A 14,950-nucleotide genomic window follows, 5' to 3' on the forward strand; every position below is an offset into this window, starting at 1 on the left:
AACAGATGTGTTTTCATAAACAGACGGTAAACAAGCAAACAGGACAGATACCTACCTGCAAATATTTCCTGCTAGGTGGCAAACACAGCCATGGCTTTCAGGAGCAGTGGAGAGTTTATTTTGTTTTTTACTGAACGATAAAACAGCTGTGTTTGTCTTATTTACATGGGATTTTTTTTATTATCCATTTGATGCAAGAAGCAACTGGTTCCCCGATATTTTTTAAATGATCTATTTTACTTTTTTTTGTTATTGCTTTAGCTGTTTCCCCCTCTTTCCAGTCTTTATGCTAAACTAAGTTAACCAACTGCTGGCTTGAGTTCCGTATTTACTAAACAGAAATGAGAGTGATGTCATTCTTCTCTCAGCAAGAAAGTGAATATTTCCTGAAATGTGGAAAAATTCCTTCAAATCAATATCATAATAATGATCCTGGCAGAGAGCAGTCCCCTCACAAACACACCTCTGGCTTGTGCTGCAGCCCTTTTGGGGCTGTGCTGCTGAGCGCTGAGCCTCTCACAAGTGTTGCTGTTGTTGTTGTTGACCTGGATGCCGTTCTGCTTCATCAGCTGCATTAGCTCGGACTCTAATGCTGCAATCTGTAGAGAGAGGAACCGATCAATGTTAATCAGCCAGAGGCGTTTACCTGTCAAAACAGTAGCTTTAAAGCGCTAAAACACGGCCCACACGATGAGGAGCACATAATGTATCTTTTGATTCAGTTTGAAAATAATTTAGCCTCAGAAAGGTGTTGTCCGACTGCAAATGAAAAGCACAAGTGAAGTACCATCAGTTTAGTTTAACCATAACTGATTCTGTCTTGCTGTTGGCTTAAATTCCACATTATACTCTTTCCCACCACTCCTGCTTGTGCCACACTTCCCTATTCAGCCTGTACAATGCAGTGCAGTCAGAGAATGAGTGCTCACTGTGCAGAATAATAGAAGGGGACAGTCGGGTTGACTGGCCATTCATCTGCAGGGCATGGCCTGAGACTTGAGCAGAAAACAACACAACTGTCATGTTTTAAGACTAGGAAAGCAGAAAATCAATACAGAGTTTGACAATGGAACCGACCACAGGCCCCTAGATACCTCGAGTCCATCTGCTGTCACTGTCCAAGGAGGAGAAAAGCTTTTTGTGTGGCAGAAGAGGCACTTTTAAGCCTTGCAGTGAAAAAGCAGTTGGGATGGAGTTCTGTTGTTGAGCTTTTTAAACATGTTGATTACTGGATTTGGATTTTATATTTCTTGGAGCCCTGACACACCAAGCAAACGGTCATCCATTGGTCAACATCGGGCCGTGCGTAAGCATCTGTCGCCGAGTTTTCTAATGTGTCTCACACTGTTTGCACTAGTCAGCGTTTATTGCTTGTTATTTGCCCGACTCAGTATATTGAATCGACATCAGAGCAAGCGGAGCCCATCAATCAATGAAATCACTCTGATCGGCAGTTCAGCACAGTGCACGAGAAGAAAAATGACAGTGAGTAAAGTAAATGAATGGTTAAAGTCAAGAGAGAGTGAGATCAAAACTAACCTGTTGTATTAGATGAGATTATATTTTTAGCCACTGAGCTCTTAACAAACAGCATGTGATTGTTTGTGTATTTGTTTGCTAGCAAATGATAATAAATTTGCTTTGTTTTTTCAACATCAGGTTCTGTTGTTAATGTGCAAACTGGCGAACAAGCACCTTGGATCTGTCCTGTTAGTCCTCCGGTTTCCCTTTCTGAATGAAGAATACAAGCAGAGACCACAGAGAACTCACTTTAGATTCATTTCCTGTATCTGTGTTGCAGGGGTTTCATCATTGCCCCGCCCTTTGAGGAGACCAGCGGCAGTCCTGATTCCATTAATTTCAATCGTAAAAGTGAAAGTGAGCGCAGATTATGAACACTCTTTTATCCCAAAGTCACCAAGTAAATACTGGAACCAGTTTTCACAGAAAATGAACTTTGATCGTGATCTGTCAATCTCAGAATCCCTTCTCTCTGTTGTGCTTAACTATCGGTCTGGTTTCACTGCAGTGCTGTCTTCATTGTTTTCCAACCAAAACTTGTCTATCTTTGCTTAATAACACCATTATTGTTATCATGTAACTGTTTTTGCAGGGGGAAAAGAGAGCAATATTAGACTGTGATCTTCTGCTGCATACATATTAAGCTATCAGATAAAAACAAGCTGCAAAATAGGCGAACATTTACAATGTACTGTATATAATGTATTGTTTGTAATCTGCTTTCATCCATCAACACAATGCTCACAACACTTACAAATGAGGTGGGGGGATTAGGGGAGGAGAGACCGTGCCCGCTTAGGAGAGCAGAAATGTAGACCATATCATGCCATCGGCACGGCTTGCAGTGTCTCATCTTTTGTTATATATCTTTGATACACACTAGCTCCTCCTACTGGTATTATTTCCTATCATGCAAGTGATAGGAAATAATACCAGTAGTTTTTAGTTGTGATATAGGCAATGTGAGGCAGTGTAACGGTCAGTCTGTCGCCACTAATCTCTGACGTGAGTTTGGTGAGCCTTTAATCATTTACAGCCTTTGCTATAAAAGAAAGGCACTGCATAAATAATTGTAACCCAAACTTGATCATTAAGCACAGAAGAAGAATGGCAGCGCTCATGAGCTTATTTTCCCATCAGGGATTTCTGTGTATTTTGGGGGCTAATATGCAGAATTGTGCAGACACAGACAGAACAACTAAAACACAAAGCAGCATACATGGACAGATGGAGGTGAGAGATTATTGGAGTGAGCTTTAGAAGATGTGGTTTACCCTGACTTGCAGTCCCTGGATCTCAGCCAGGTGAGCTTTCTCAGCCTCCTCCAGCCGCCTCCTCTCCGCATCCTCCTTCTGGATAAACTCCACCTCTCTGAAGAGACGACAGGAGGGGGAGATCGTAATGTGTTGAGTAGGTGTGTGCTACCACAGGAAAATGAGATACATTTACGTGTGTGTGTGTGTGTGTTAAACCATGTGTGACGGTGCCTGCCTCTCTGTGGTGATAAGGCTGTTTTAGGATGTCAGTGTGACTTCAGTGTGACCCTGCTGCTTAGAGTGAACACACAAAAACACACATCTACAACTAAAAGACACTCACACACATTTCCATCCCTAATAATACAAAATCCAGCCGTTTCCTCATGCCTGCTTTGCCCTTGGTCTGTAAGCTCGCCGTCCCTCCTCCGCAGCTCAGTCCTCGGCTACAGATCAGCATGGAGAGTTTGTTTCATCAGTTAGCTTTCATTTGGCCTGCAGGGCCAGAGCCAATTAGAGGCAGTCAGACTGGAGCTGAGCAGTAGAGGTTGTGATGGGACTGACCAAAGAGATCAACGCACTGAAAAGCAGGAGCGCCGCGTTGCATGAGAATGGAGACTCGGCTCTTGCTGTTGAAATGGGATAAGACTTTGGCTATAAAAAGAGCTACTCTGCCTCACAGACGGAAACACAGTCTCTTTTCTGTTCACTGAGGCAAGAGAGGCTGTAAAAAGGAATAATGAAGGAAGTCATCTAAAGTTATTTATTAAAGCGTACATTTAATGGCAGGGTGGGTGCAGAGACCTCATTTAGGAAATGTTTCCAGTGTATGAGTTATAATAAACGTGTAAATGATGCCTCACAACAAGCCAAGGAGACAGAGCTGGTAAAAAAGAAGTAAATGAGTTAACTGAAGTCTTTATAACTGCATTATGCTTCATTAAACTGTGACAACCAAAGTAACAGTCTGACCTGGTATGACCTGAAGCAGAACAAAAAAGGAGAGAGACTTAAGAAGCATCAGCCGTCAGTTCAGGGAGAGCTCCCTGGGATCAAAATCTAGGATGAGGTCGTTCACATCAGATAAAAATAAATAAATAAGATGCATCATGATCATGATCTCCCCCTACATACATGACCATCAGTTATCACATGACCAAAGTCCCATTCTCCAGGAGAAATAAAATGAGCAAACCATCTGCTGAGAAAGACTTTGAGATGTGATTGAAAGCTCTGGAAAAAGCTTGTGAGTGGACCTGGAGTTAAGACGCTTTGGCCTAGTCTTATCATTATTAATTCCATGACTTTTCCAGGTTTTCCATGACTGTGGGAACCCTGATAATCATGCATTTTCAAACAAAATAACAATAACAAATGCACCTTAATTTGGGTCAAATGGTGGTCAAACTCTTCATCTAACTGGGATTTCTGGACATAAAAAAAGGTTTGAAACATTTTGATACAATCTTCTGTGTTCAGAAAATATTCCTCCCTCATTCCTCCATCACAGATTAGGTAGCCAAATTTAATCCAGGTTCACTCACTTCTGCTGGAAGTCTTTGATGAGTTTCTTGGCTTTGTTGTACTTCTTCTCTAGAGCTTGGTACTGAGCCTGCGCCTCCTTCAGGTGTTCGTTGACCGTGTGACAAAGGGTCTGCGCTTCGATCCAGTAGCTCTCCAGCTTCAGCATCCTCTCCTTGTTCTCCTCGATGCTGGCCTTCAGCTGGCTCTTCTCCTTCTCCCAGCGCTGCTTCTCCCTCTCCACTGACGCCAACTGGAAGAAGACAAAGACAACTTCAGTTGACTTTTAATAGGGGGGTTAATTTTACTGAGTGAGGATTCTAGACCATGTTTTTTTTTTCCATTTTCAAAAACGATATTTTGTTTTGGAACAATATATTTCATATCTTACCAGTTTATAGTTTGTCCCTACAACCAAAGCATTCATTTTGTCTTTCATGTCATAGCATGTCATGTGAAAAAACAACCTCAGATTTGCAAAATTAGGAATGACATCAGGCTTCTGCAGTTTACAGTAAGTTTGGCTTAAGACTTTTTAATACCACTTGGAATTAAATTTAAGACCAATTATACAATTGCCAAAATTAAATAAAAATAAAATTGATGTAAATATTCAATAAATAAATATATAAACACGAAATATGAACCAACATCAATGACGGGGGCGATTTAGCCAAAATATATATTTGTTTCTATCCATAGATGATTTACTTTAAATGCTGAAAAAATATAAAACCTTCTAGGCATGGCAGAGACAAGGGAAGAAAGGAACTAGGAAATACCTGGTATTTGCTGGCGGGTTTTCTTGGTGTTTTTATGTTTCTCTCTCTGCATGTGGGATTCAACTGTCTTGATTCCTTTTGTGCTGAGTTTGAAAATCTCTGTATTAAATACACTGAGCCTCATATGCATTTCCTTGTACCGGTTTCAGATGCAACTGGCCAATTTTCACTGAATTTTCCACTATCCTCATCTGCATGACATTAATGCCAGAGGCATTCAGCAAATTTTTGTAAATGGAAAAAAATGTGACCAGATATTTTGAGGATTTAAAATGCAAAAGTGCTACAAAATGAAACGATTCATGAAATCATGCTTTCCATTCCTCGACATTTTTTAAGACTTTACACAGATTCATTGAAGACATTTCAATATTCAATTTTTAGATTTGTGAATTCAATGCCTTTTTAAGACTTTTTAAGGATCTGCAGGGACTCTGTAATTATAATATAAAGCTGGTCAGAGAGAAATGCTTCACACGGAGTCCTTTTAGAGCAAAGTCTGTATTAATAGAACAAATTGCATTAATTTATTTCTATGTAAAAGTGTATTCACTCTTACTACTAAAAAAAAGCTTTTTAGGCACCACTTCTCTGATTAATTTATCATATTAACTCTCAGCACATTAATTTGGGAATTCATCAGATTAGGCCATTAACATTTAACAGAGAATATCAATTATGTACTTCAGATGTGTGTATAGGTACATATACACAAAAGTGCACAGGCTTTTATATTGCTGAAAAAAATTACAGAATCTCTACCAGGTGCTCTCACTTTCTTGATTTGTTAACATTTGCAAAAGCAGCTACTGCAGCCTCCTGCAAGAACCTTGATTAGATTACTTAATAGCTTGCTTTAGTAAAATAATCAGCCTCTTATTTCTAAAGAAGAAAATCTAATCCTAAACCCCTGCCCCCCTGTTGTCCTGACACTAGTCCCAGATCCATTTACAAATTGTTTGAACTCCCGACAAACTTCTGTCACATGCACCCACAACTAGCCCGCGCACTGACAGATTTAATCTCTTACCTTGTTTTTGAGCTTCTGGATCTCGGCCTCGGTCACTGTGTGTTTGATCTGGAGCTGTTGGGAGCAGAGGCGGAGAAAAGAGAGAAGATGGGAAAGAGAAAAGAGAGGGCGGTCAGATAATCAAATGCATGGCTGCACAGGCTCTCTCTGCTGTCGATACAGTGTGACGGACTGAGGCAGCCGACCCTGTCCTGCCCTGACAGCATCCCAGCACCAGCACTGACACACACTCTCAGAGGAGAGTGAAGGGAAAGATAGAGATGGAGATACACACATAGCTGGTAGAGAGTTTTGAAAAATAATTTTACATAACCCATTTAAAAATTCATACATTTTTCTTAATGTCGCGTGTAAAACTGTTAAAATTTTAAGACAAAAAGGCTTATGTATTCTCTGAATCCTGAAACGTGTCAGATGGATGGGGCTGGAAAGTGAGAGAGGGCGACAAAGGAGTTATGGATGGAAGTGGAGATGAGCAGTCATTTACAGGCAGACAGAGAGAGAGATAATGAGAGAGCAGACATAAAAGAGAAGATGAGATGGAGAGCAAGAAGTGGATATGGAACAAGAGATATGGAAATGGGAGCAAATGAGAACTCTAGTAAGTGAAGCAGAAATAGAGAAAAGCGGGAGAGGGAACATTAGGAGCTATGGGAAAGTTTGAAGTGTAACAATACTGACATTGACCATACTTTCTTTTACCATTGGAAACTTGATTTGTCTTTCACTGTAAAGGCTGACTTCACACAATTTCTGCACTTGTATGTGCATTTTGTACAATAGGTTTTGGTGGTTTTCATCAATTTCATCTTCAATGTAAGAGTTGTTGGGGGAAAAAAAAAACAGTGCTCGTTCTGTGCAAAAATGCATTTGAACGTTTATTGCATGCTATTGTGAGGCTTCAAGAGTCCGAGTTTGACAAATCATAGACATCTCTGGTTTCTTTTTATTTATTATTTATTATAAAATTCTTAATGGGAACAAGCCTTCATATATCACGCCTTTATTAAACTGGTCCTACAGTCTTTGTTCAACACGTTCAAGTGATTGGCTACTGCTTGAAATCCTGGATGGTAGCACTAAATTTGGGAAATCTGCTTTTTGTGCTGCACATGTTTGGAGCAATTACAAAACACATTAACATGTAACACAATTATACCTCAATCGAAATTGAAAGTCAATTGAAAGTTATGATTACTAGCTATTCTGCCCATGAATGTTACTGTTCTAATTGTGTCCTGTTGTTAAATATCTCATCAATCAATTTCCGTGGGTTTTTATTTTGTTTCATTTGTATTCTCAACATCATGGAGTGCCCTGGGAATTAGTCCTAAAATCCAGAAATGAATTAGTATTTCAACACCTCCACTTCCCACATCTCTAAGTCAATGGGTTTTTTGGATGGGATTTTGTAAGAAGCCTGAAATAAGGTCTGTGGTGAACACAAGCTTGAGAAACTATCACGTTTGACAGAAAATACATCAGTAAATACTCCAATCGTGAATTTTTAGCTTTTATTTGTCTTTAAAAAGACGGTTGCATACAAGAAGCTAAATGAGACTACAGTGCGTCATCACACCGAACACGGCTTTACAGCCTTATTGTGGTGGCAACGTTGAGTCATGTGAAGTTAGTGCAGTTTGTTTATAGCCAAATGTTAGCTTTTTACTTTGGGCGATTGCATTTAGGTTTCAAAATTCATAAAAGTGGAGTAAATACATGAAGATTATTTTGCTGAACAAAAGTATCATAAAGTTGTTGGCCACAGAGTTTATTTTCTACAGTAATCCAAAATCCAATGGAAAAATCCCTCAGGCTTTTTATAAGAGGGAACCAGGGTAACACTAACTTCTGTGTCAGCCAACAGAAACACATCATCCCTGGAGCTCTCTATTGTACACTAGAGCATGCCCTAAATGATTCCTTTAGATTTCAATACAGGTTGAATGAAAAAAAAAGTTGGCATTTGAAGTTTCAGTCTTTTTAGTATCAAACTCGTGCTTTGTGTTAATATCCCTCTACTGCAGCTCAGCAAAGAAACGCTGTCAGGGGAAACAAAAAGAGAGAATCTGTCCTAAAAATACAGTAACTTTGGAAGATACCCACTCGATTTAATATGCTCAGACTGATGAAGCCTCATATTAAATTTAGATCAGAACAAGGACTGACTGTCCCTCGTCATTTCCACTAGAAGAATGTTCGGAGAGCATCTTTTTATGCCCAGTGTGAACCTGAAGTGCAGGGGAAAAAAAATTATAGTATTTCAATATTTGACATGGCATTATTGTATCAGTATACACATGCCAAGTATTCATTTTTTTATTATATGGATTATTAAAATTGCAAATACAAATTAAACTTTTTGTAATCTTCTAGAATAATAAAACCAACAGAGTGCCCCAATGATGAACCTGGAAGCTGAAGTTGCCCTGGTTGCCCCGTTAAAAAGCAGTTGGGTTTTTCCTATTGGATTTAGGATCATTGCAGAGAACAAACTCTGTGGTAAACAAACGTTTATGACACTCACACGTTTTATCCAGCGAGATCATCTTCACAAATTAACACCACTATCAGGATTTTTGAGGCCTAAACTCAGTTGCCACAAGTAAAAAGCTATTGCTGGGCTTTAATGAACCACACTACGGTTTACATCACCACCACTACAAAGCTGTAAAGCTGTGATTGGTGCGTTTAGGCTTGAGATGACGTTCTGTAGTCTCGTTTAGCCACCTGTTAGCAACCACTTTTATTAGACACATAAAAGTTTCAAAGTTCACAGTAGAGTATTTGCTGACATATTTAATGTTGTAGAACAAAACCTGAAAATCTCTTCAGATAGTGTTAACCACTGATCTTATTTAAGGCCTCTGACAAAAAGAAAAACTCATTGACTTTGAGACGAGGGAACCGGAGGTGCTGAAATAAGTATTTCCAGGTTTTAGGAGTCATTACTGGAGTTCTCTATTGCTTTATCACATCACTAGATACATTTTGCTGCAATTAAAATGACTGAAGTGAGATGAACAGACTGAGAATGTGTAAAAGAAAAACACTTGACAACAGCAGCTGACAAAGTTTTCTCCTGGAGACATAATTTGTAGGTGAAAAACAGTTATAAAAATATCGTATCCTGGGGCTTCTGGTGATTCCTACCTGCAGTTTAAACAGGAGGAAGGATTAGAGCATGCAAAAACTGTTTCAGTCAATATGCACATGGGCTTGACAGACATGAAAAATGTAAATCTATCCTTCAAAAAACACTTTATAAATTCATAGAACATTATTCTCCTCCCTACATAACAATAAAACAGTGTGCATCTGCTTGTTCCAACACTTAATTGAAGCTATATGACGCATACAACGTTGTTATAGCTATTTTATAAAAAGGAAGTATTCTAGATTCGATGGCATTATTAAACACATTTCCTCACAGCTCAGTAGGGCACATTTGTTTTTTTGTTTTTGCTTATCTTAGTGTCCTGATTAGAAGTTTCATCAATGTTCGGCTGTGCAGCAGGGCTATGGAGATTAATCAATGACTCATGAAATTGCTTCAAAGCCCAAATGTAAAATTTGGTTAAATGCTTGGAAAACCTGTGCTCAACATGAATACCATATTAAACTCAGTGCGTGTCATGATCCTGATTATGTTAATACCATCTTACTTTTATTTTAAATCTGCTGATTATAAGACCAAGTTTTTAGGAGCATACATTCATAATCTTAATGTGGGTGGGTCCCCATGTCTTCCTGAAGTGAGCTAACTAAGACTGGGATTAAAGAAAGCATTTAGTGGTGTGTGTGAGTGAATGTGTGTGTACCTAGAAGAGTGTAAGCAAATCAGTCAATATGTCTGTGTTGACTGAGGCATTAATAATTTCTCTTGGCTCCAAAGCAGAGTTCAAAACACCATCAAACAGTAAATGGACTGCACAGTAGCCTGGTAGGATATAATATTTTAAAGGAGGACATTAACCCTTTGAAACCTGGAGTGACGTTACTTTCCTTGTGCTGCTTTCAGATGCCTTTAAAGTATTAAGCATATTATTAAGTATTTAAAACCTTTGATCCCAGAGAAAAATGCTGCAATTTCTTTCAAAAACACGGGAAAAGGGCATTCAGCAACTTGGTAGGAAATGCAAATTGCAATTTCTTTTAAAAGCTAGGAAAGAATTATCATAATTACATCTTTAAATTTATATTACAAATCATTTTATTTTTATAAAAACATTTTCTTCAGTTCTTGCTTGCCTTGGTTGTTTTGTTTTAATACTTTTCTTGTGACTTTTTTTTGTTTTTTTGGGTCATTTCTTTCATGTTTTTGAAAGACAGGTTTAAAGAGTGCTAAAGATAAGAGGGTTAAAGAAAAAAAAAGTGCGTCAAACTATAAGAGTATGCCATTATCGCATCTTTGTATTATATTTTTTTTAAAGGCTTACTTTCCTGCTGCCTGGCCTCTTTTTTGCTCTAATGTGTAAAAGGCAGCAAAGAAACAAAAGGTGAGAAATGGGCCCTTTAAACGGAAAAGGTAAAAGCTGGGAGCCACAGGTCAAGACACAGCAAAAATGAGAGAACAGAACAAATGTATACATCGTGTGAACAGGGATTGCATTTTTAGTTTCACTCTATATCCCCTGAGGTGCCTGCGGTGCAGCTAAAGTCATTTGTTAAATCTGTCACACAGCTATTGTGGCTGTCTACAGAAAGGCTGAGGTGGTGCCAAAAACTGCGCAGGAGTGCTCAATCAATATTAGCAGCTTCTCAGCAGCATAAAAAAAAAGCAGAAACAAAACAGAGAGTAATTTCATTTTCCATTTTATAGCTGCGGTCTTTTAAGGTGAGTTCATTGAGAGCGAAGATAGCAAAAGTTCAACAAAACGTGTCTCTATTCTCAGAGGCTGGTCGTGTGAAGAGTTGCCAAGATCAGGAAACAAATCGATACTAATACAGGTTTAAAGTGTTAGCACTCTCTCCTCATCTGTGGGTTTTAACGAAACACTGGTAATTACAGATGTAATGAGCATAGGTCTTACATCGCTTTTGTATTCACGCCTCTAATCATCCAGATTAGGAATTAGGGAGAGTAAGCGGATCCTAGATCTTAACAAAAGAATATAACTCTGCCAAGTAAAGCAGGAGCGCTCAGTCCATTGTGTTGCTATCTTTTGTTGTTTAATTGAATTACCTTTTTTCTGTGGCTAAGTTATTCTAGTGGCTGCGTGGGTGTATTTATTCTTTTAAATGTATTCTTCAAAGCACTGACAGAGAAAAATGTGGTGGGCTCCCATTATCTTCAGTCGGGATGGAACTATAGATGAGAAAGTATCGGAGTTTACCTCTCTGAACTTCTGGTAGAGTTTAGTGGCGTCTAACTCCGAGGGTGACAAGATGTCCTCTGACTCTGGCAAGTCAAACACCTCAATGCTCTTGTCCTCGCCGGCCACCGTTGTCCCCGTCTCCTCATCATCTGTGGCGTACTCTCCTGTCTGCTGTAACAGGAAATGCTATGTCAGTTGTGTAATTCGCTTTTCTGCAGATACACTTCACACAAACAGCAATGGACAGATGTGAGTGGCATCTACTTTATCATATATTTCCTATTAAGCCAGCGAGATATGACACGTGTTCCTGTTCTTTTTGTAAACTATGAACAAAATATGGAGGTGAATTATTTTTCTATAGTAATACAATTTATTGGGAATAAACATGATTGATAATTAAAAAAAGAAATGTCTCACATTATATAAATTTATTTATTCATTTCTGGATATCTTTAGATAAAAAAAAAAGTGGCACAATTTGAAAAAAACATTTTTTTTATGGTGCATCGTTTGTTCAATCAAATGGTCATAAGAGTCTTTAAGGATCCTGGAAATAACATCAGAACAGTGATAAATGTTAAATAATTTTCTATCTCTGACTGTGTGTAATGGCAATACATTTAAAGCACAAAGTAGGGCTACCTATAGCCTCAGTCTTTTAGCACAATATCATACATGGAACAATCAAGTGCATATACGACCTTTTCACAAGATTCTTGTTTCAAAATGAATCTGCTGAAAACAGTTAACCAACTCATTAAGTTAGCTAACGTGGGCGTAAAGAATTACTTTACCTACAATGTGATCATATTTATATACATTCACCAACCCTTGAAATGTTGAATTTTTGAAAGAAAAATGTTGCTTTTCTTTCACGCCTCAAAAGCAGAAAAAAATTGTTGATAAATTGAAGTCATTGGGGTCCGCGTTTAACTAAAAATGTGAAAAATGTCTTACACAACTCTTCCAGCGAAATTCAAGTCTCATTTATCTGGTTATATACTTCACAAACATGTATTTTCGCTAAAACCCTACTATTTAAAACACCTTCGCATATGAGCACCACACCTGGGCAAGTGTGTGAGTTTGAACTCTGCTCGTCGATTGTATTCAGCAGAGTCGTCGGTGTGTGAGACAGTGAGTTTTAGTGCAAATGCATGTGTTTGTATTTTTAATAATAATGTAATTTTGCTCTTGTTAAACGTGGCCCCGTTTCCTTCATCATACATGTTTACCGTTTTTGGATTTTGGATGTGAGAAAAAGTTTTCTTTACAAAAATGTGACAAGGGGTGAATAACTGATATGCACATGGTCATTTAAAGTATTCCCTTTAACTGCTTGCTTCTTAGCTACAGCTGATAAAGTCTGCCAGTGACAGCTGTCATTTGATCCAGGCAGACCCACCGTCTCAGACAAGAAATCAGACAAGAAATCAAAAAGCCTGCTTTTGTGTACCCACTAGCAAAGCTACCAGTGTTTGTGCGTCCATACAGAGTGAACAGGCTGCAAAACAGCCTGAACAGAGAAACCATTCAATCAGATATCCAGCTGTCAAACGGCAGCATCCATGTGTTACCGCTCTCTCTCTCTCTCTCTTCTCTCTCTGTTCTTTCTCTCCCATCTCTCCTCAAAGCTACACCAGTCAGAGTGCATCACATTGCGTGTCAAGCACTTCCAGAAACACCTACCCGTTTTTACCTCATGCCATCCTTTTTTTTCCACTTTCCATTTTGCATAAGTAGCCTAATCCTATTTTAATGCTATCACTTATGTAAGATTTAGGTAACCCACTTAGTTGGCCAAAAGTTTGTCAAAAATAAACTGGTTTGACAGCCTGGTTGGCCATGAGTGTCATTTCTATAAATACAAGCCAAGAGATAAGTTGTACTGACAAAATTTGATGTCACTTTTTATTATTTTTAGACATTAGTCACCATCTCGCCTTATGCGTAAGGTGGTTACTGGTCAAAACTCTTAAGGTTTGAGCCTGTAATAGTGTCTCTACCTAATGGAGCTAATTCTAGATGTTTGCAAACTCTAGGGTTTAAAAAAAAAAAAAAAAAAGCTGGATAAAAGTCTCCATTTGTCAATGTTTTGTGGATTTACTCTAATGTAGGCCATTATGCTGCATGTATTCCACGCAGTTTTTCTTTTCTCTGATTCTTATGATACTGTTTAATGAATGTTGGCATTGGCCATTAGGCATTGGATCTAAATGGATCGGCTGATTTACTCTTTGGCTGATGACCAACAGAGCCTCATATTTCCAACGGAGCTATTACTGTTAGTGAAAAACATCTGTCTCTTATCCTATCTAGCTTTTTCTCTTACTGTCAGTCAAGCTGATTATACGTTTTATCATCAACATAGAAATATTTATGAAAGACAAGCAGAAATTAATTGCTTTAAAGTAAAGACAATGAATGGATTATCTATTTTGCACTTCCATAAATCCTGTCACTACTGTCTTGATACTGTATTACTTTGTCTTTATTTCTATCTTGACTGGTCTATTATAAATCTATCCTTCCGTCATTCTGCATGTATTACACACACACACACACACACACACACACACACCCACACACACACACACACACACACACACACACACACACAATCTCATCTCTTCTCTCATCATCTTGGCCTATATCTTCTCCTCATCTCGTTTCCTGCACATCCCTTCATCTATCTCCCAGCCAGATAACGCAGCTCGGGCCTGATTTGTTTGCATGCATGGCCGACATAGAGTTCCATTTCCATAATAGGCTTGCTTGTTGCCATGGTACCAGCATCCTACATTAAGGTCCCATTTGCTGAAGGTGGAGTTAACCATTGAACACATGGCAGGGCAGTCAAACAACAATTTGCATATGATAAATGCATCACCTCCCACCACATGCATGAAGAATCAGGAGAGGAGGAGACAATTTAGGGAGAAACGTTGCCGTTGTTTAGAGGGTGCTCAGCATGTGATGATCTGCTTTATGAATGTCTTATATGAGTGTGATGTTTGCATAATGACTGTCACTCACTGGAGAGAAGAGCTGTGACTGATCCTTTGGAGGAAGAGTGCACGTGAGCCACTGTGCACAGCTTTGAAAACTGTATTGTATATGAAATATTCTTTTAAACCTAATGTTTTGATTTGATTATTTGAAGTTGTACTTCATATTTTAGTAATTTTAAATTTAAAGATATAAAATGTAACATTTCTGCATTAAAATGTCGAAAACAACTATTAAGCTGAACATGTATTTTTTCACAGTAGTATAATAGTCATGCATCAACTCAAGTTTCCCTGTTTTCTTCTGATGTTCAAATTCCTAAGCATCTGTTTCTACATATTCTGGACAATGTATTTGATAAATGTTCCAGGTTATTACCACTAATTTGAGAATTCATTGGAAAATGTTAAAAAATAAACTGCCTTTAACAGCATCATGCTTCTTCAACAAATCAGCTGCTTACAATGTCGCTCCTTTTGAATGTGTCCTCGGTCTATTTAATTACTCTGC

General features: G+C 38.5%; 1 protein-coding gene across 7 annotated transcripts in view; it reads right to left on the reverse strand.

Annotated features, from left to right (window-relative positions):
- The window catches only part of ppp1r9a (protein phosphatase 1, regulatory subunit 9A), a 90,129-nt gene that overhangs the window by 11,787 nt on the left and 63,392 nt on the right, over positions 1 to 14,950 (reverse strand). For 5 of the 7 annotated variants that reach the window (XM_042506340.1, XM_042506342.1, XM_042506345.1 and 2 more), the window contains 5 exons: positions 11,447 to 11,599; positions 6,111 to 6,164; positions 4,322 to 4,551; positions 2,796 to 2,892; positions 464 to 599 (listed from right to left, as the gene is read on the reverse strand). In XM_042506340.1, coding sequence (XP_042362274.1) covers positions 464 to 599; positions 2,796 to 2,892; positions 4,322 to 4,551; positions 6,111 to 6,164; positions 11,447 to 11,599 — 670 coding nt within the window. The remainder of the gene's footprint in view (positions 1 to 463; positions 600 to 2,795; positions 2,893 to 4,321; positions 4,552 to 6,110; positions 6,165 to 11,446; positions 11,600 to 14,950) is intronic. The other 2 variants (XM_042506346.1, XM_042506344.1) reach the window with 1 other exon arrangement.

Source organism: Plectropomus leopardus, chromosome 18 (genome assembly GCF_008729295.1).
Source record: "Plectropomus leopardus isolate mb chromosome 18, YSFRI_Pleo_2.0, whole genome shotgun sequence".
Lineage (NCBI taxonomy): Eukaryota > Metazoa > Chordata > Actinopteri > Perciformes > Serranidae > Plectropomus > Plectropomus leopardus.